Source organism: Cucurbita pepo, chromosome LG01, assembly GCF_002806865.2.
Source record: "Cucurbita pepo subsp. pepo cultivar mu-cu-16 chromosome LG01, ASM280686v2, whole genome shotgun sequence".
Classification (NCBI taxonomy): Eukaryota; Viridiplantae; Streptophyta; class Magnoliopsida; order Cucurbitales; family Cucurbitaceae; genus Cucurbita; species Cucurbita pepo.
In genome coordinates, this window is record NC_036638.1 from 19008881 (window position 1) to 19029716 (window position 20836).

The 20836-nt window shown below is 34.5% G+C and overlaps 3 protein-coding genes across 4 annotated transcripts; 2 read left to right on the top strand and 1 right to left on the bottom strand.

Moving 5' to 3' along the window:
- Positions 1-3834: 3834 nt before the first annotated feature.
- Positions 3835-5480, top strand: LOC111778810 (GATA transcription factor 8-like). The gene is made up of 2 exons (XM_023659166.1): positions 3835-4273; positions 4493-5480. Exons 1-2 carry the CDS (start codon positions 4058-4060, stop codon positions 5195-5197), a joined length of 921 nt encoding a protein of 306 aa, XP_023514934.1. The 5' UTR covers positions 3835-4057; the 3' UTR covers positions 5198-5480.
- A 5229-nt stretch (positions 5481-10709) lies between these two features.
- LOC111776817 (auxin response factor 16-like) lies at positions 10710-13955 on the top strand. Its single transcript, XM_023656200.1, has 4 exons — positions 10710-11141; positions 11303-12545; positions 12640-13535; positions 13628-13955. Exons 2-4 carry the CDS (start codon positions 11454-11456, stop codon positions 13704-13706), a joined length of 2067 nt encoding a protein of 688 aa, XP_023511968.1. The 5' UTR covers positions 10710-11141; positions 11303-11453; the 3' UTR covers positions 13707-13955.
- A 3643-nt stretch (positions 13956-17598) lies between these two features.
- On the bottom strand, positions 17599-20156 carry LOC111808931 (ubiquitin-like protein 5). 2 transcript variants are annotated; one of them, XM_023695298.1, is made up of 2 exons: positions 19832-20156; positions 17599-17899 (listed from the first exon to the last, which is right to left on the bottom strand). In XM_023695298.1, exon 1 carries the CDS (start codon positions 20051-20053, stop codon positions 19832-19834), a length of 222 nt encoding a protein of 73 aa, XP_023551066.1. In that variant the 5' UTR covers positions 20054-20156; the 3' UTR covers positions 17599-17899. The 2 variants fall into 2 exon arrangements, with proteins under 2 accessions (XP_023551066.1, XP_023550983.1); XM_023695215.1 differs by having other exon boundaries at positions 17599-17908.
- Between the last annotated feature and the right edge of the window lie 680 nt (positions 20157-20836).

A 20836-nucleotide genomic window follows, 5' to 3' on the forward strand; every position in this document is an offset into this window, starting at 1 on the left:
AGCCCAGTAGGATCAAATCAGCCTGATATGTCCATTGTCAATGGGCCGACAAAGTCAAATAAGGTCGGGCCCAAATTCAACTGTTTTCATTTAATTTTAACGATCGTGATTGAAAATGAAACACATTATATGATCATGTCGGAGAACAATTTCCATGAAGAGATTAAATTTGTGTACGGAGAAGAATTAAAGAGCATTCAATTTTGTGTTTTTTTTTTTTTTTTTTTTTTTTNNTTTTTTTTTTTTTTTTTTTTTTTTTTTTTTTTTTTTTTTTTTTTTTTTTTTTTTTTTTAAGGTTGTTAATTGCTCAGAATATCGTATTATCCACTTTTTATAATTTTAATTTAGCTGTTTGTTGTCTTTGTTTATATATTATATAATAATATTTAATTTTAAAATAAACAATAAAAGTGAAATATATATATATATTTATATATATAACCAAATTTGGTCCATGGTTGAACTGAAGCAGCTGACGAAATGGCCCCCATGAAATTTAGTTCTAAAATCCAAAAAAGAAGGGCCAAAGGGTAATAATAATAATAATAAATAATAATAATAATAATAAATAGAAATATTAAAGGAAATAATTATGGTCATAAAATTGTGGGGTATGATGATTCAACCACAACTGAAAAGGTACACTGACCCTCTCCATCTTTACCTTCCAAATTCATTGTTTCTCAATACAACCAAACATTTCTCTCCAAAACACCCTTTTTCTTTCTTTTCTCTTTTCTATTTTTTCTATTTTTAAAATTCATCGTTAGTACATATTGTCCGCTTTTATCCGTTATATCTCGTCTTTGGGGCCAACATCATCACTGATACACCGCTTGATGTCTAGCTCTAATATCTCGTCTTTGGGGCTAGCATCATCACTGATACACCGCTTGGTGTCTAGCTCTGATACCATTTTTAACTAGCCAAACCCACCACTAGCAAATATTATCTTCTTCTGGATTTCCGTTATTAGGGACCACAAATCTCCACAATAGTATGATATTAGACAAACCCACCACTAGCAAATATTATCCTCTTTGGGATTTCCCTTATTAGAGACCATAAATCTCCACAATAGTATGATATTGTCCACTCTGAGCATAAGCTCTCATGGCTTTGCTTTATGCTTCACCAAAAGGTTTGTCCTATCAATGGAGATCTATTGGTTATTTGTAAACTCATGATCATTCCCTAAATTAGTCAATGTGAGACAATTCTCAACATCTATTTCAAGCTTTTCCTCAAGGGTTTTAAAACGCGTTCACTAAAGAGAGGTTTCCACACATTTATAAGAAATGTTTCGTTTCTCTCTCCAACCGACACAAAACGGTGTGCCAGCGAGTACGCTAGCTCCCAAGGAGGTAGATGTGAGATCCTACGTCGGTTAGAGAGGGAAACGAAACATTTCTTAGGTGTGAAAACCTCTTTCTAGTGGAAGCGTGCAAGGGCAAATTTGTAATTTTAGATTGTTTCAATTATTCTTAGGTTGGTATCCTCCGACCCCATGTTTGTGGCACATGCTTAAGGCACCCACGTGGCACGTGCATAACAAAAAAAATAAAAATAAAAATTAATTTTTTAAAAAAGTGAACGATAGGGGTAGTTTTGGTATTCTGGCTTATGGGCTTTTATGTCCGTAATTAAAATATATATATATATATAATCACATGGGGGCGTCCCCACCATGTGCTAAGGCTTGATCATTAAACGACGGTCACAAAGAAATGGTTTTAGTGTCCTGCCACGTGGCATCATCCCATTACCAAATATAATATATTTGTTGAGATCTATTACACATCTTACATTATTATATCTCATCCAATTTTCAATACAAAAGTCAATCTAATTAAAAATGACGTGGAGGTTTAATTGCTGACTGTGTATAGTGACGTGGTAAATATATTCTTTTAATATTCTTCTTCTTCTTCTTCTTCACGTCCCGTCACGTTTATCGCTGTCGACCACTGTCATTCTCTTCTCTCATCATCGCTCTGAAGGGATTGACTGTCATTGTTACTATCGAAGAAAATAGACCCGTAAATATAGATAAAACTGTTCATATGACCCGATAACTCGACAATTTAAACTATCCAATACAAATTATAAAATTTGAATTGGGTCGGGGTGGATATTTTTTGTCGGGTGAAAAGAAGAAAAATATATTGACTTTATAATGGAAAATGTATGAATACAAATAATAAATAAATAAATAAATAAATAAATATTCTACACAATACGTATACGGAACTCTGTATAGAGACCAAAAATAAATATTCGAAATAAATTAAAACGCGTTTTTTGGTAAATAAAAATTCACAGGGATCCGGTGTGGGCGGCCCCACGATACTCCCGTCATCAGATCATGTTTTTGTCCCCCTTTGATTTTAATTTTTATTTATTTATTTATTTATTTGAAAAAACTCGGGGGAAGGTGAGGACCACGAGGCAATGTCACGTGACCCCGGGCCCCACTCCGGTGACTTTATTTCTAACCATATTTAATAAATTGTAATTTTTTTTTAATTTTTGTAATTAAATTATAAATTTAATATTTAAACATTTGTATCTAATAATTTCAATAAATTTTTAAATATAATTAAAAAAAAACATATATATATATAATTTATTTTTAATTGAGAGCACGTTGGACACTTGTTTACAGTCGGCTTCTGTGTTGTGTTATGGTGACACAGCTGGAGTCTAGTGACTGATTCTCTGTGGTGGGCTCCACCGTAAGCTCATCCATTTTCTTCCTTCTTTTTTTTTTTTTTTTAAAAAAATAATTTTTATTCTTTTGATCACCGCGTATCCCGTCGGTGGAACGTGCCAATGGGCCCCACAACGGCACGCATCATGCACGTGATACCCTCCACCGCCGCCCGTTACGCCGTGTTTCCTTTTTTTTTTCTCCCTCCTCTTTATTGCTTTTTTTCCTCTCTCTTTTACCTTTCTGCCCTCCCAAATCAAACGCAAAAGCAAAAGTACGATGGGGTTAATTTCGTCCTTTCGCAATCTCACCGCTGGACCCTCACATGAAATTGATGAAATTCCATTAATCTTTTTATTTAAATATATATATATATATATATATATTTAAAATATTCATACGCGTATTCTTACTTTATAATTAAAAAAAATAATGAGTTGTAAATTGTAACTTTAATCATTAAAATTTTATAAAGTAAAATAAATCCTCAATTATGATTGGATTAACCTCTAATTATATTTATTTAATTAATTAATTTATTGAAAGAATAAAAGAAAACATTGACCATTTAACATTCTCTTAACGTAGAAGGAATAGGATGTTTCTCTGTCCCATAAAGTAAAAAATAAAAAGTCAGTAAAAAGCCATTCACCACCCCCAAACTGCCCTTAAAATATAGGGTGTTACCCAATCCCAACTCAAATTTTACCATTTACCGAGGACGTAACTTCGTAAAAGAAACCGATTCATATTCAATGAGTACACTGCAAGTTAAGTTTCTCTCTCTTTATTAGAGAGAGAAAATGGGCGTAACAAGGCATAGATTCAAAGAGTATAAGTGAAGTTAGTTTAAAACCAGACATGTTTCAGCTCTGCTGTCTCTTTATTAATTATTTTTCAATATTTATTTAATTGTGTTTTTACCGTTTTAGGGTAAGTCACCCACCGACAATGCAACCGCCGACGATAATGGGTCTTTGTCCATCTGTTGGGTGGTGTTGTAAATTTGAAGAAAAACGGAGGGTAATTCTGTCATTTCGNATACTACAAAAATAAACGAACAAAAAAAACCCATAAATTTTTAAAATTCAGATATAAAATAGAGAAAAGAAAAACAGTAAAGGGACAGCTAGCAGCAACAACTTCCATTCCCAAATCTCTTTTTAGCCTTTTCTTCTCTCCTCTTTCTTCAACCTCAATTCTGCTTTCTCTCTCCTCTTGAGCTCTGTGCTTTAATGGAGCTTACGCCAACCAACTGATAACTCCATTTTAGCTTACCTTCTTCTTTTTCTTATAGACTGTTCTTCATTTTTCATTTCTGCATTTTTTGTTCCAAATTTGGAAAACATGATCGGAGAAACCTTTTCCGACGAGATGGACTGTGGGAATTTCTTCGACCAAATTGATGACCTTCTTGATTTTCCGACGGAGGATTTCGATGACCACGGCGCGTTAACCACAAACGCCGCCGCTTTCCCTCCCATTTGGTCTTCTGCCTCCTTACCTCACGCTGCCGATTCGGTGTTTTCCGGCGATACTCATCACTCTGCCCTCTCTGTTCCGGTCAGTAATGCTGGATTTTTAGTTTAATTTTAGATTTTAAAATATTTTCTATTAAAATATAGTCTTAGAACTATTAATCATATATTTCTAAAAAATTAGTGATATTTTTAATAATGACGTCATAATTAGAAGTAAAATTGATGGGTTTTGATTTGGTACATGGGAGTACACAGTAAGATATGATGGATCTGTTCTGATGAATTTTGTTTTGTTGTGCAGTACGAAGACATTGATCAATTGGAATGGCTTTCGAATTTCATCGACGATTCCTCCTCCGGCGCTGAAACCCTAACGATCAACACTTCTTCTTTATCGCCGGCGAATCAATTTCAGATCTCAAGTCCGGTTTCCGTTCTCGACAGCAGTAGCAGTAGCAGCAGTTCGTGCTCGGGCGAAAAGAAAACCCTAGCTGTTGCCGGAAAACGCGGTCGCGCTCGCAGCAAGCGTTCTCGGCCGCCGTCATTTATTCCTCGGCCGCCGCAGCTTATTTCACCGACGAATTCCGGCGGCAAGGTTTCATCGGACTCGGAGAACTACGGTGAGTCCTGTTCGGCTCCGCCGCCGCTGGTTAAGAAGACGAAGAAGATTAAGTTGTCGTTTCGACGAGATCAAAACGATGCGTTTAGTCCACAAGGTGTGAGGAAATGTTTGCACTGTGAAGTGACGAAGACGCCGCAATGGCGAGCCGGACCATTAGGGCCTAAAACTCTCTGTAATGCTTGCGGCGTTCGTTACAAATCCGGCCGCCTCTTCCCCGAGTACCGGCCGGCGGCGAGTCCGACTTTTGTTCCGTGTTTGCACTCCAATTCGCATAGGAAGGTTCTCGAAATGAGAACCAAACAAGAGGAAATCGCCGTGGAGACGGAATTGCCGACGGAGCTCATCCCGAATACAAACAGCGGCATCGTCCTCGGATACGTATGATCGGAAAACCGCCATCGCCGCCGTCGCCGCCGCCCTCTCTGTTCCTTTATTGTTCTCTGAATTTCTTTTTTTCTTTATTTATTTATTTTTGGTTATTATACAAAAATGTGAAAAATAGTTTAGTAAGGTTATAGAGAGATACATGAAAGGTGAAGAGGACTAGGGTTTTTTTAGTTTGTATTATTTGCTATTAGGTCCTTTAACTTACTAGAAATTGCTTTTTGGGGCCTTCCTATTTTTTTTGTTTCATTTAATGTTTATTTATCCCATCATTCTTTTTGCACTTCAAAAAGTCAAATTAAAATTCACATCATTTTCAAACATACTTTAATTTCATTTTTCACGTTATAGTGTCGTAAAAGATTCCTTCGTCTCGTGTACTAACCTAAACCCGATTGGCGACTCACTAACTAGCACCTCCAATGACACGAGGACAACCTAAACCCGATTGGCGACTCACTAACTAGCACCTCCAATGGCACGACGACAAATGTACAAATTATTGACGAGCAACAATCTCAACCCCACGAACACAACACACCACTCGAGTGACCTATAGTTTTCTAACGCAAACTCAAAATTTGAGTGATTAACGACCTACTAGCACATATCCACGAATCTACGCTCAAATATTTCAGGCTTCCATAGCTAAATAATGTTCGAGAGGTGTCGGTTATAAATATCAGCAATTTTTATTTATTGATCAAAATATCATTATCAGCTCGTTTTATCAATAAATATTTAAAGTTAGTCATAAGCATAATTTATTTGATAAAAAAAAAAAAATGTACAGAATAATCTTAACAGTTTCAAGGTAGTCTAATAAAATAGGATAAGGTGGGCCTGAATCCAAAGGTAATAATGGGCCTTAAAAGCCCAATATTGTTACTTAGGCCCATATTGATATTAGGAGTGTTCATTTTAATCAATAATTTTTAACAGCTTAATAAAAATATAAATTAAAATATTTTGATGACTTAATTTACAAATTGTAGAATTTTAATTAATAAAATTATGAGTTTTTTTTTCAAACATTAATTAAAGCTTGTATTAATTTAATAAATAAAGAAGAAAAAAAAACAAAATTCAGCACTAAATTTTGTATTAATATATCTTAATTTTGAATTTAAAAGTGTTATCATTTAAAATTTTAATAAATTTTTATTTAAAATGTCGTTAATAACGTATTTTTATATGCATTTAATGGCGTAAAAAAAAATATATATATATATATATGATAAAAACAATTGATTAGAAAATATTAAAAAAAAAATACATAAAGAAGATATATTGGGCCTAAAAGACAGCCCAAAACTATCACTCAGGCCCACATGTAATGGGCCTAAAATACACAAATTCCAAAGAACAAAACAATTAACGGCAAATAATAAAAAAAAATTAAGTTAATTGAAAGATATTAAAATATTTGATTTAACATAATAATTAATATTAATAATAATAAATGTGGGGCGTTGACTAAAATAGAACTGCGTGCAATGCCGCGGCCGGCGGGGCGGCGATGGAACAGCCACCGGAGACGCGTCCACACGTGTGAGCAATCAATGTTTTGAAGCAATCACCGATGGCTTATTTTTCCCACTTGCCCTTTTATTTATTTATTTATTTATTTATTTGTTGTTTGTTTATAATTTTTTATGGAAAGACCCATTTGAGATCATCCACTTATTTTAATATTTTATTCGAATTATATTATTATTATTTTTTTAATTTGATTCGTCTTTATTGTATTGCATATGTTTCAAGGCACCTCATTTATTTGTCTTCAATTATTTTATTATTATTTTTTATTTAAATCTTTATTTTCTTGTTGTTGGTATTGAAAAAACCAAAGCTTTTCACACTTAATTTTTTAAAAAATCAAATTTTTATTTTATTTTTAGAATTTATTACTATCAATTTAATTTTTTTTGTGAATTATTTTATTAAATTTAAATGTTGATTTTTATAATTTAATAAGTAATAAAAGTATTGAGTTTATTGATATAATAATAATTGAATTTATAAATTAAATGGTTACAAAAAAATTAAAAAATAAATAAATAAGGAGAAAAAGAAAAACAGGTAAAAGACAGAGATACGGAGGAAGGGCCCAGAAAGGAGAAGCCATCTGGATGTCACATCAGCAGTAGGCTGTCCTGAGGGTGACGGACGGGTGGTGGGCCCTACGTGTAAGAGTTACATCACAGCCCGCCACGTTGATCGAAGAATCCAAAAGCCATGCGCGGGTGAGGAATCCCCATATCACACACTTTGTCCCCTAGCTGTAACGCTACCCTTCCCTTCTTTCCTTTTTTTTTTCTCTTTCATTTCCACCCCTTTTCTTTACCATAATTGCATTTTCACCCCCAAACTTCTTTTTCTTTTTTACTTTCTTCCCACTCTTTTTTCCTTTTTCCCACTTCCAACCTAACTTCTTGTTTCTTTATTAAATATATATACACACACTTTTCACGTCGCTTTCAAGTTCAATATAAGGATTTTTATTTTTATTTTATAAATATACAAATATCTTTATTTATTTATCTATTAAAAAATTATTTAATAATAAAAAAAATTCATTAATTAATTCCTATAATCCCTCGTCTTTTCCCTTAATTACGTTGTCTAATTAGCTAATCTCACCCTAATTTCGCTTCTTTATGCTCTCTCAATTAAATGGTAAATTAAATTACCCAACTTTAATTTAATCACTTTTCCCTAATTTAATGGATTCAATAATATATACTCGTAATTTAAATATTTATTTATTTTTTTTATATTAAATTATAAATGAAACTGTTTATAAGAATTTTATGAAAGATTCCATTAAACAATTAATTTAAAATTAATTTTTTTTAATTATATCATCTAAATTCTAATTTTTTTAATTAAAATCGTAATTTAGTAGGTAAAAAATGTAGCATCAAGGTCACATCAACTGAGGTAAAAAGAGTAGACTTAACAAGTGTAAATATTAAAACGAAGAAAAATATTAAAAAAAGGTAAAAAAAAAAAGGGTAAAAAATTAAACTGAAATATTGGACAAACCAACTGTTTGGTTGTCTTGTCAATGTTTTGAATGTTGTCCAAGTTTTTCTATATATATATATATATATATTTCTTATTTATTATAATTAGAATTAAAAAATTCATGGATTAAAATAAATTTTTTGAAAAATCCCAAATAAATATGTCTTTAAAATTTATTATTTTGCACACTTCAAACCCTAAAATTGCAACTCGAGCTTATAAAACACGATGAATCAATGTATTTTTCGATAAGTTGATTGAAGCTTAAAACAAACCCAAAAACGAGGTTAATGTGTTAGGAATGGCGACTCTCCACAATGGTATAATATTGTCCACTTTAAGCATAAGTTCTCATGTCTTTGCTTTGGGCTTCGAAAAAGTCCTAATCCGAATGGAGATAGTATTCATCACTTATAAACCCATGATTTTCTACCAAATTAACCAATGTGGGATTCATTCCCAGTAATCCTCAACATTATGTTCGAATGCATCTCATTATAGAGTGACTTTGGATAAGTGAAAAAGCTTTGAAAAAGTTGACTCGAAACAAGTATCGACCAGCTGCTCAAAACATTAAAATTTGAAAGACAATTAAATTAAGTTGAGAAATATCCGGTCCCAAAGAGACAGCAAAGCACTTACAAAGTCAAAATGATGAGTTAATTAAAATCCGCTGATCCAAAAACACAGGAGAGGTAAGTGAGCTGAAATGACGAAAATAGCCTCGAAGTATAGAACTGACCAGATCTTTAGCGGGACCTAAAAATGGGGAAGACAAATTAAATAACAAAAATTGAGTTGGAAAAGTCATTGCTGTTGACCGACAACTTGGGGAGCCGGGATTCGGTTAAGACTTTAACCATGGTTAACTCCGGAGAGTTAGGAATTATGACAACCAAACCTAGACCATGGTTCCCTTTTTACCGCCCCGAACCTCCCTTGATTTCAGTGTTTTCATCTTAATTAAACCCTAACTATTTTGACTGTATCCCCATACAAACAAACAAAGACATTAATGTTCCATAAAAACAAAATTAATTTAAATTTCCAAATCAATTTTTTTTATTATTTATATTTAAGTCAACTTATTTTATTTAATAACCTAATAACTCCCGTAATTTGTCGTCCCGAACTATTCTACTAAGAAAAACGAGTTTATTATCAACATAGCTCAACTAATTTAGATACGTAATCCCGACCAAAATAGAGAGATTTAACCTCATTTTACCATTGTTAAACAAAAAAAAATTGCAATCCCGAACCGATTTATTTTTCTAATCGCACATTTTCACATGATTGACTTTTGTTTGCATGAGTGAGCGTGCAACTTGTTTATAAGGATAATCATACCTTTTTTATTTAAAATAAACTTAATATATATATATATCAAATTTAGAGTCGTAATAATAATAATAAAAATATTTTTAATCATTAAAAAATAAAAATAACATCATATAATGAAGCAACCCATGATTAATATGTTACGAAATTATGATATTTTAAAATAATTACTTTTATTCTTGGAAATTAATAAGAGATATTGTGAGCCACGCGCTAGGAAGGAGAGTGGGAAAATAAAAGCAGGAAAAAGAAGAAAATAAAAAATGGAGTAAATCGATGTTAAATATATAATAATAATTATTAAAAAAAAAAAGAAAAAAAAAAAGAGATAACAAACATGAAGGAAGGAGGAAGAGGACACCCGAATGAATGGCTGAATTTGTGGTCTTCTTGGGATGTGGTCGTTACACTCTTTAAGATCTAAAAAAATAAAAATAAAAATAAAAATAAAAATAATAATTATTATTATTTGATTATATTAATAATAGTTTACTATAAATATGTCCTTAACTTAAGGAGTCATCAATAAATTTTAAAATTATTTAATTAATTAAAAAAATAACCAAATTTTAATCTTTCAATTATTAAAAAAATAAAAAAGGATAATTTATTTTATTTTTGAAAATATGTTTATTTATTTATTTAATTTTTTTTTTTACGTATGTTACTGGACTTTGTTTCGAAAAATATTGCCCAAATTTCGTTCTAAAAACAATGCGAAAGAAAAGGGAAAAAGTTACTTTTGGTGACGTAATAGGGTTAAAAACGATCATTCAAATTACAGTGGCAGTAATTTTTTAGGAACAAAAGTTACTAAAGTAAAATATTTTTTTACTGTTTGTGATATTTTGTCAATGTTGATTTGACTATAGGATTATTAAGTTAATTTAGTGATTAAGACATTATAATTGACCGAAATATAAAAAATTAATGGTAAATTTTTTATTTTTTTTAATAATTATGGAACGAATATTGATTAAAAAAAATTAATTAATTAATTTTTTTTTTTTTTTTAAAAAAAGGTGTTGGATTAAATAAATTAAATGAACTAAAAAAAAAAGAAAAAAAAGGGGAAAAAAAGACGGGAGAGATTATAAATAAATCGCTCACTTTGTCACTGGCAATTAAAGTGAGGTCGGCGAAGGAGGAAGAGTTTCAGGCGTGTGTTAGTGAAGGAGGAAGCAACTCTATTACAAACTCTCTCTCTCTCTCGCGCGCGCCACAAATTTCTGTTGTTTGTTCTTCAGATTTCACACGTTTGATCTGTTTCTTACTGCGAGAATTTCCATTTCTCTGTTGGTTTGTGGAAGATTGGGGCAAATTCTTTTTGTCGTATTGTTTGTGGATTTTGCAACAAGATTGTAAGAATTACTGAATTGTTCTTTCTTTTTCGTCCTCAATTTGTGATTTACGGGAAGGATTTGATTAATTGTTGAAGAATCGGAGTGAGGTTTGTTCGGAATCTCAGTTCTGTGTTGATAACAGCGAAGCGAATTTGAGTTTGGTAGTTCACTGAAGTTTCTTCGGCTGCGATTGTCAATTTCGACGGTCAACTTTCGATTTAGGATAAAAGGTATGAGGAATTTATGTGTTGGTTTGTAATTTATTGTTTTGTTTTCCTGTTCGTGGATATCTGTTTCTTATTTGACTCATTTAGATGAATGAATGTTTGCTTCAGTGGCTGATTTCTGATATCTATTCAGGTTTTGAGTGTTCTTTTCTGTTTGTTTGCAGGAGTTTTTGTTGTTTTAAGGTTTTTTTGTTTTCCCCAATTTGTGTGATGTTCATCAGAGGGTGATTGATTGCTGTTCATCATCTGGTTTGTTCAATTCATTTATCTGTGAGGATTTTGATTGAGAATCATTAAGGATTTTTGGTTTGGATTATGAATAGAGGAATGGATTCAGTGAAAGAACCAATGAGGAACGTTGAGAAGTGTTTAGATTCTCAGCTATGGCATGCTTGTGCTGGTGGGATGGTTCAAATGCCTTCTGTTAACTCTAAGGTGGTCTACTTTCCCCAGGGCCACGCGGAGCATGCTCAGGGGAATGTCGATTTTGGGAACGCTCGGATTCCTTCACTCATTCCTTGTAGGGTGTCTGCTACTAAATATATGGCAGATCTTGAAACGGATGAGATTTTTGCTAAGATAAGTTTGCTTCCATTGAGGAACAATGAATTCAATTTGGATGACGACTACGAGCTTCTTGGACACGATGATATTAGGAACCAGGAGAAACCATCCTCCTTTGCCAAGACATTGACGCAATCTGATGCGAACAATGGTGGAGGATTCTCTGTTCCTCGCTATTGTGCCGAGACTATCTTCCCTCCGTTGGATTACTCGGCAGAACCTCCTGTTCAGACCATTCTTGCCAAGGATGTTCATGGCGAGATTTGGAAGTTTAGACATATATACAGAGGGACTCCCCGTCGCCATCTTTTGACGACGGGGTGGAGTAATTTTGTGAATCAGAAGAAGCTTGTTGCAGGGGACTCGATTGTTTTCCTCCGGGCAGAAACTGGTGATCTTTGTGTCGGAGTTAGGCGAGCCAAGAGGGGAATTGGTTGCGGAATTGATTACTCACCTGGGTGGAACCCTGCAAATTCAGGCTCTTCACTTATGGGGTATTCTGATTTCATGAGGGAAAATGAAGGTAGAATGGTAAGACGACACTCAAACGGGAATCTTAACGGGAGAGTGAAGGTCGAATCCGTCATCGAAGCTGCAACGCTTGCTGCCAGTGGCAAGCGCTTCGAGATTGTGTACTACCCATGTGCTGGCACTCCAGAATTTGTTGTTAGGGCCTCTACTGTAAGATCTGCTATGCAAATTCATTGGTATTCTGCTATGAGATTTAAGATGCCTTTCGAAACCGAGGATTCGTCTCGGATAAGCTGGTTTATGGGAACGATATCTTCGATCCAGGTTGCCGATCCTGTTCGGTGGCCTGATTCTCCATGGCGAATGCTGCAGGTTAGTTTATTTCGTAAGCCTCGGAAAATCACTTCACTTCACTTCATTTGATGTTCTTGCTGCTAATTTTTGTCATGTCTCATTGTTCTTGTAGGTGTCATGGGATGAACCAGATTTACTACAAAATGTGAAGAGTGTTAACCCCTGGTTGGTTGAAGTGGTAGTAAACATGCCAGCAATCCATGTCTCCCCCTTCTTGCCACCAAGAAAGAAGCCACGTTATCCGCTTCAGGCCGAAACTGCTGTATTTGGTCACCTTCCGATGCCCTCGTTTTCGACTAATTTCTTCGAAGCAACCAACCCGTTTCAAAGCATTACGGCGAGCAACATTCCTGCAGGCATACAGGGAGCCAGGCATACTCAATTTGGACTCTCTTCATCCAACCTCCAAATCAGCATACCGCCTTTGAGACAGTTTCCTGCCGGTCTTAAGCATCTTGAAGGTGCCACTCCGATCCCTGTCGTCCGTGGCGAGGATAGCTTCGGAGGCACGAAAAGCCCTGATAATCAATCTCATTGGCTAACAGTGGGAAATCATATCCAAAGCTCAAAAGAAACCAAAGAGACAAAACCAGATCATATCATATTGTTTGGCCAACTCATTCTTCCTAATCAACAGAGTTCTAACAGCTCCTCTGGAGATACGACGAACGCATCCGATGCAAATCTAGAGAAAGCATCGAATCTTTCTGATGGTTCTGGCTTGTCCTCACAGCAGAACGGTTCACTGGACAATTCATCAGATGGAGGGTCTACGTCATACAACGGTCCGAACAAAACTGGTCTAAGCTTGGACATTGGTCATTGCGAGGTGTTTATGGAGTTGGAGAATGTCAGTCACACACTCGACCTGTCGGTCCTCGGATCATACGAAGAATTGTATAGAAAGCTCGGCAACATGTTTAGCGTAGGACGGTCAGAGATGCTGAATTCTGTTCTTTATCAGGATGCTCTTGGTGCTACAAAGCAAGCTGGAGATGAGCCTTTCAGGTAAATCCTCATTATCATTCATCTGATTATGTGGTCTAAAAGAGACTGTTAGATTCCGAGTTCTTACGACGTTTGATTTCTCGTTTTCGCAGCAAGTTTATGAGGACAGCACGAAGACTAACCATACTCGCAAATTCTCGAAGCAGATTCTCGAAGAAACGACAATATTAAAATGTCAGGAAAGGGAGCTTCTTTCCTACATTGTACAGTTGAACCATATGTTCTGTTTGTTGTTTCTTTTTTTCTTTTCATTTGTTGCTTATGGGAAAGCCCAAATTTTTGATCAGTTGCAGCTTGATATGCAGCTCAGCTGCTGCTCTGCTCCTTTGTTTTAACCCAGACAAGAACTGGTCTTGTTTTTTTTATTGTTGAAAACTCCATATTTTCTAGTAATGATTCTCCTTTTTGGTGCTCCCCATACTTATTGTTCGTATTTTGCTCAATATTACCGTGAAGAGGAGGTAGCTGATACCAAATTCAAGCAAAACATAACTAAGAAAGGCCTTTTAATCATGAAATGTTGACGTCGGTTGGAGAGAGGAACGAAATATTCTTTATAAGGGTGTGAAAACCTCTCTCTAATAGATGCGTTTTAAAAACTGTGAGGCTAACGGCGATATGTAACGGGTCAAAGTGGCTTGAACTGTTATAAATAGTATCACATTGGCCCCTTGTTAAATATAAGGCAGTGTGCCAGTGAGGACATTGGCTTCGGAGGGAGGTGGATTGTGAGATCCCACATTGGTTGGAGAGACCGAGGACATTGGGGTAGTGAGCCAACGAGGACGCTGGGCCCCAAGGGAGGTGGACTATGAGATCTGAGGCAGTGTGCCAGTGAAGACGCTGGCCCCAAAGAGAGGTGGATTGTGAGATCCCACATTGGTTGGAGAGACCGAGGACATAGGGGCGGTGTGCCAACGAAGACGCTGGGCCCCAAGAGAGGTGGACTGTGAGATCTGAGGCAATGTGCCACTAAGGATACTGGCCCTGAAGGGAGGTGGATTGTGAGATCCCACATTGGTTGGAGAGACCGAGGACACTGGGGTGGTGTGCCAACGAGGACGCTGGGCTCCAAGACAGGTGGACTGTGAGATCCGACGTTGGTTGGAGACACTGAGGACGCTGGACTCCAAAGAAGGTGGTTAAAAAAGGGAACTAAACATTCCTTATAAACATGTGAAAACTCCTTCCTCCTAATTGACGCGTTTTAAAACTACGAGGTTGTCAGGTAATACGTAACGGGTCACAGACAATATCGTATGCGATTGTGCTGTTACAACAAGTGGACAGAACAAGAACAAAAACAGAAGGAAATGGTGTGGCGTGCTTTGAATCCATGAAAAGAAAACACAGAAACAAACGTTGTTTGTCGGTGGGATGTTCACATGAGCTAAGCTCACAGCACCATCTCTCCAAAAGTCAAACCAACCAAACCAACCAACCAAACAAGAGGTGTCTTCCAAGAAAAGGCAAACCCAAACCCTAAGGCTGCCTTTATGGACTCTCTCACTCACATGGATTTTCTCCTCTCTTTTTTAACGCCAAAATCTCATTGGGGTTCTAAAAAAAACACATCTTTTTTATTGTTTAACAAAACCCAGATCCAAGAATCCTCCATGGGGACAGCACCTGTACTTCAAAGTCAACTTTCTAAACATAACTTTTTTAAATTACTAGTTTAGCCCTAAGAAATACGAAATTTAAACGAAGACCGAGTTGGAACAATTTCAGGGTTAAATTATGATTTCTTACTTAAATTAACAAATGTATTAGAAATAAATTTTAATTGGGTATAATATGACATCAATCTTTTAATTTTGTGTTTAATAACTCATGAATAATTTAGACGTGTTTTAAAATCACTTTTTTTTCGGGAATCTCCCACCTTTATGCATTTTCTCCTCCCTCTTTATTTAACAAATATGATGTCGGGAAAGTTTTTAAAATTAAATTATAAGTTTAGTTCTAAAAAATATGAATTATAACGCTTTTAGGGTTAAATTACTAGTTTAACCCTAAGAAATACGAAGTTTAAATGCCTTGTAGAGTTAAACTACAAGTTTAATTAGCTCTAGAAGAATACGGAGTTGGAACGATTCCAAGGTAAAATTATAATTTCTTACTTCAATTCACAAATATATTAGAAATAAATTTTAATCGGGTATAATATGACATTAATCTTTTAATTTTGTGTCCATAAATAATTTAGTGATCTATTTGATACAAATCTGAAAATTTTAGACATAAAATATTTTCGAGTGTTTAAGTCAGCTCAATTATCCTCGTAAACAATTGCTCATATGATTCGATTCCTCGTTGGCCTGAAAACCCTTTATTTTTAAAGAAACTTTGAATGTGATGGCCCAATAAACTATAGCATGAGACATTCGTGAAAAAGTATATAATGTTTAATAATCCAAGAGGGATATTGTATTTGATTATTATACAATAAGATATTTGGAGAAGAAAAAACATTAGGGTTTAGACTTTACACCAAAACATCATATTCAAATAACAAATGTCAATTAGGATTAATGCACACAAAAATAATCTTATGTTAAATCATAAAAATGTCTGCAACTAACTATATTTAAGTTTTCCAAAATATAATTTTTTTAGTTATATTATATTTAATGCTTTTATTAAAATAATATTTTTTAGTCCGATCATAGCTCAACTAATATTTTTTAATTGAAACCTTAATTTTATTTATAGCATACACTTGATGCACTATTTTTCTTTTTTTTTTTTTATAGAAAAAAGTACTTGATCCTTTTTTATATATCTAAGCGGTTATTATTATTTTAGTTATAACGTTTAAAAGATGTTTTTTTTTTTAACACAAATAATTCAATTTAAGATCGTAAACATGCAAAGTGAGAGTAATAGAGATGGAAGAGGGAGAGTGATTACTATATAATCTTTAAAGATTAAACGATAACAAAGAAATTAGAATTAAAGAATGTTAACTAAACATGTTAAATGATGACATTATCGATATGACCAATATTGAAGAACTCGACATTATAATTTGCTTAAGTGACTTATGATAAGCGACTCGAGTCAAGTCAATCTTGTTGATACGATGTCAAACCATCGTTTCAAGAACCTTAGCGAAGTTTAGGCTCAAAGTTGTTCGCCTTTCTACGAGGTCGCTATAGCTTTTTTTTCTAACGAAGATTCGATCGTCTAACTTTTTAAGTTGTAAATACAAAACTTTAATCAATTAAACTGTCTTGACAAATCTTCGCAAGTAATTAAAAACGAGTTATGAGAGAAGAAAAACAACCTAACCGAAATGAACTATGAAAACAAATTGACTAAAGAATGTTATCCTATCAAATAAAATTAACCATTATCAACATAAGAATGCTACAAACAATACAAAGATTGCAAATGACATTTAAAACTAAAACTATTACTTAAAATTCGGTATGATTTACTCATCACATAATCTACATATATCTTACTAGATTCATAGCTATGGTGGAAAGAAGCCCAAAACCTAACGATGATGAACGAGTTACTCGAGACCTAAAAATCACCGACATATTATTCTCCAATTTAAAGGGCAACATGTAGAGTAATTATTCGATTCTTCCAATTCTCTATAAGATAGCAAGAAAAGGCACATGGTGTTCATATTGAATTGCAGAAGAAACCAATGAAGAATCACCTAATGATGTAGACATTTCTCTTACATCCAACAAATAAATGTTGTTGTCAAAATAAAACAATACATAATGATAAAAAAAAAAAATGTTCCATGACGTTGACCCTTGGTGATGACTATGAACCTCACAACTAATTAAAAATCAAGCCTAGTTCTCATAGACCCAGCTTGCTCTTTCCTGGCAGTAATACTCGACACTTTGTTTAAAGTTTCAAATGGACAACTTAGTATAACACACATATATAATCTTTTTTTTTTTAAGAACTTAAAAAATAGATCAAAATTATTCATTTGCAGACAGAATTCGAATCTTCAAACAATGATTCTGTGGCCTCCATCCTAATTATTCAAATAAATGAGGCAACAAGGAAAGTAATAGAAAAAATCATAGGATCGAGAATGACAGTTCATCTCTAGGACCATATTGTTCCATTGTCGTCTATATAGTTTTTTCAAAATGAAAACACAAAACCAAACAGGCCTTAGAACATAAATATAATAGAAGTTACCACACATAATATCACCGAATAAGCAGTTTGATTGCATTACATGAAACTTGCGAGTTTGATTCTGAAACAGTCATAATAATATATGCTTATTATAATACAAATTAAACAGGGAACCCCGTACCACATCATTGAGCTGGCTAACGAGAGAGTGAAAGCAAAGCCCACGTATGGCTTTCCATGCCCTGCATCAAGTGAACAAAACAGGCAAAATCAGCGACCATGTACAAGACAACTTTTTCCAAGTGGAAAGCAACCATGCGTAGTATCTTAAGCCTGATACATGCCATAAAATATCATTATAATGCTAATGAAAGGAGTTCAATGCAATATTTGACCGCAGACCAGGCAAATAATCGATGATACCAACCATATGTAGTTGTGTTCTTAACTAGAAGAGAACACATTCATCCAGTAAGGCTTCCTAAATGAAGAGTCCAAAAGAAAAACTTCACCTCCTTAAGAAATTTTCTTTCCAAGTAGAGTTGCAATCGACCAGTCCTAGTGTCCCAATAGTTTAGAGTGCTTTGATTCTTTTTTGAAAGAGATTTAGAAATGGAATTTTGACTAAGATTTCTCTATTTGTTGCAAATCCTCACAAGTTTAGCCATTTGGAGGGGTGAAGTTATCTCCAAATCAGGGAGAGAGGGAGAGAAAGTAAGGGATAACGAATTCTAACTGTAAATCAGCGTTTGAGGCATTTAGAAGAACTTTCCCCACCCACTTGTCTCTATTTGGCACAAAATAGTTGCCAGAAAAATATCCCCTCCACATTGTTCGTGTGTGGCTCACAGATGATCTTCATCTGGTTCATATGGCAGAAATTTTTACCTACTTTCTGGCATTTCCTTGATGTGGTTTCAAGAAAAATGGCTTTAGTGAAACATGGCATAAGTGAATATTAAGTTGTACCAGCAAAGATGCAGTTTTCAATGTTATTAAATGGCAAACCTTTCGGGAGAGTGAAAACCTTGAGGGGATAAATACAGGATGATTCGTTATTATGTTTTCTAATAGGCCTGAACGGGTGGATGTTTTGAGGAAACTGTTGATTAAAGGTTGCAACGAGCAAGCTTACTGATAACTCCACCATACAAAAAGATAAGGAGGTAAATGAATTTCATTGGTAAGGTACAAGGATATAAAGAAAGCCTTCCCACCAATAACTTTTATCAGGTAAAAACGGTTTTGCAAGATCCATTAGATTATCGATCATGGATGATGAATGACTCATTATTTGATCCAACATGGTTATATAAGACACCATGGTCAATCCATGATTTCATCTTTAAATGACTTGGAATTGTTATGAAAGAACTAGTTGAACAAGAGCAGGAGACTTCGCAACTTAATTCAGAAGCAGTCCCCTACATGGACGAAGTCAAAAATTTATTTTTCCAAAAGCTTTCCACTTAGCCGTCTTGACTTTGGGAACTCTACAAAGGACTTCCTATGTCACCTAGAATGAACCATTCTCCAAATAAAGACATAATGGATACATAGATAGAGAAATGAGCAAATTGCTACAACAACACAAGATTCATCTAGATTCTAGCACCTTTGTTTTCACCAATTCCTTTGATATCTAATCTGCAACAGCTAAAGCATGCATAATCAATCATAAATTAATACTTATCCACAAAAAAGAAAATTGTTAACTATATGTACTTTCACATTAAAAGTGTTCTTTCTCCATTAGACTCTGTCATCATCAAACTTCAATTGGCATTTTACAGTAACAGGAATTGGAAGTACGAGGAAAATCTACAAGATGAAGATATTAAAATCTCTACTGCAAGACAGATTATAACAAAAATTGGCAAGGTTCTCGATTATTTTTACATCTCTACTCTAAACAACCAGAGTTGAATAACCGCAACAAAACGTCGCCCTAAAAGGCTATCAAACAAGATTATAAAAATACCACACTTTCTCTCTTTATCCAGTTCAAAATTCATGGATGGAATCATTAATTTCATAACGGAGTAGGACTCGAACATCAAAATCTCAAAAATCATAACCTTCAACACAAAGTTCCAGGAAAAATCCAACATGATAAAAAGAAATAAACTTCATTCCATACAAAAATAAAATATCCAGAGCGATCAGAAAATTACTTAATTGTAGTAGAGTTCAAGGCCCATGCCATCGTGGACTTCGTAATCCCTCAGAGTAATATGATCCTTGTAGATATTGTACCATTTCTGAATCCGAATCTTCTCGGCTCTAGTCCCAGTCTGAGCAGCCACAAGCTTCTTCAAGTCGCCGATGGTGTCGTCCTCGTTGCACTTCACTCTCACCTTCTTCCCCAGACGATCGTTCAGCACCACCTCGATCATCTTCTTCTTCTTCTTCCTCTTCTTCTTTCCCCCAAGAAAGTAAAACCCTAGGTCGTCTCAGAGTTCAACAGAGCAGAATTCCAAAGTAAAGAGAGAATTTTCGTACGCGTTCATTTTTTATAATATATTTCTACCGCCATGGAAAACCCGGGTCAATGGCGTTGACTCGGTCATCAAATAGTTGAATAGAATACGACGTCGTTTCACTTTCATACCCATTTAATTAAATGGCACGAGACCGAATAAATATGTAATCATAGGTCGAATATTCCTTTTTTTTTTTTTTCATTTTTGATAAAAGTTTTTTATATATAATTTTCACGTTATTATTATTTTATTTTATTATGTAATATAATTATATATATATATGTATGTATGTAATCATGAGGTCTCGATTTGCCCCAGCTTGGTGAATTTCATTTCCGCGCAACGACATTGTTTGTATGCCCCTTATCGTTCTCGCTCAGTGTTTACAACGGCTGGGGAGGCAGTCGTAGAAGCGAAGCCTATCTCCACACCAACCATCAAATACGACCTTCTCAAAGATTTAGAAACTCTTCGATCGTCTTCATGTGGCATTTGTGTCTGACATGTTGGATGACATTGGCTAATTTAGGGAATGATTATGAATTTTATAATCAAAGAATACTATCTCCATTATTGGTATGAGGCCTTTTGAGAATACCAAAGCAAAGCCACGAGAGCTTATGCTCAAAGTGGACAATATTATACCATTGTGGAGAGTCGTGTTTATCTAACTTGGTATCAGAGCTATGTCATAAA

Coding starts and splice junctions, on each gene's coding strand:
- LOC111778810 (XM_023659166.1), top strand. CDS start 4,058: ATGATCGGAGAAACCTTTTCCGACGAGATGGACTGTGGGAATTTCTTC. Junction 4,274..4,492: donor ACTCTGCCCTCTCTGTTCCG/GTCAGTAATGCT, acceptor TTTGTTGTGCAG/TACGAAGACATTGATCAATT.
- LOC111776817 (XM_023656200.1), top strand. CDS start 11,454: ATGAATAGAGGAATGGATTCAGTGAAAGAACCAATGAGGAACGTTGAG. Junction 12,546..12,639: donor CTCCATGGCGAATGCTGCAG/GTTAGTTTATTT, acceptor TTGTTCTTGTAG/GTGTCATGGGATGAACCAGA. Junction 13,536..13,627: donor GCTGGAGATGAGCCTTTCAG/GTAAATCCTCAT, acceptor TCGTTTTCGCAG/CAAGTTTATGAGGACAGCAC.
- LOC111808931 (XM_023695298.1), bottom strand. CDS start 20,053: ATGATCGAGGTGGTGCTGAACGATCGTCTGGGGAAGAAGGTGAGAGTG.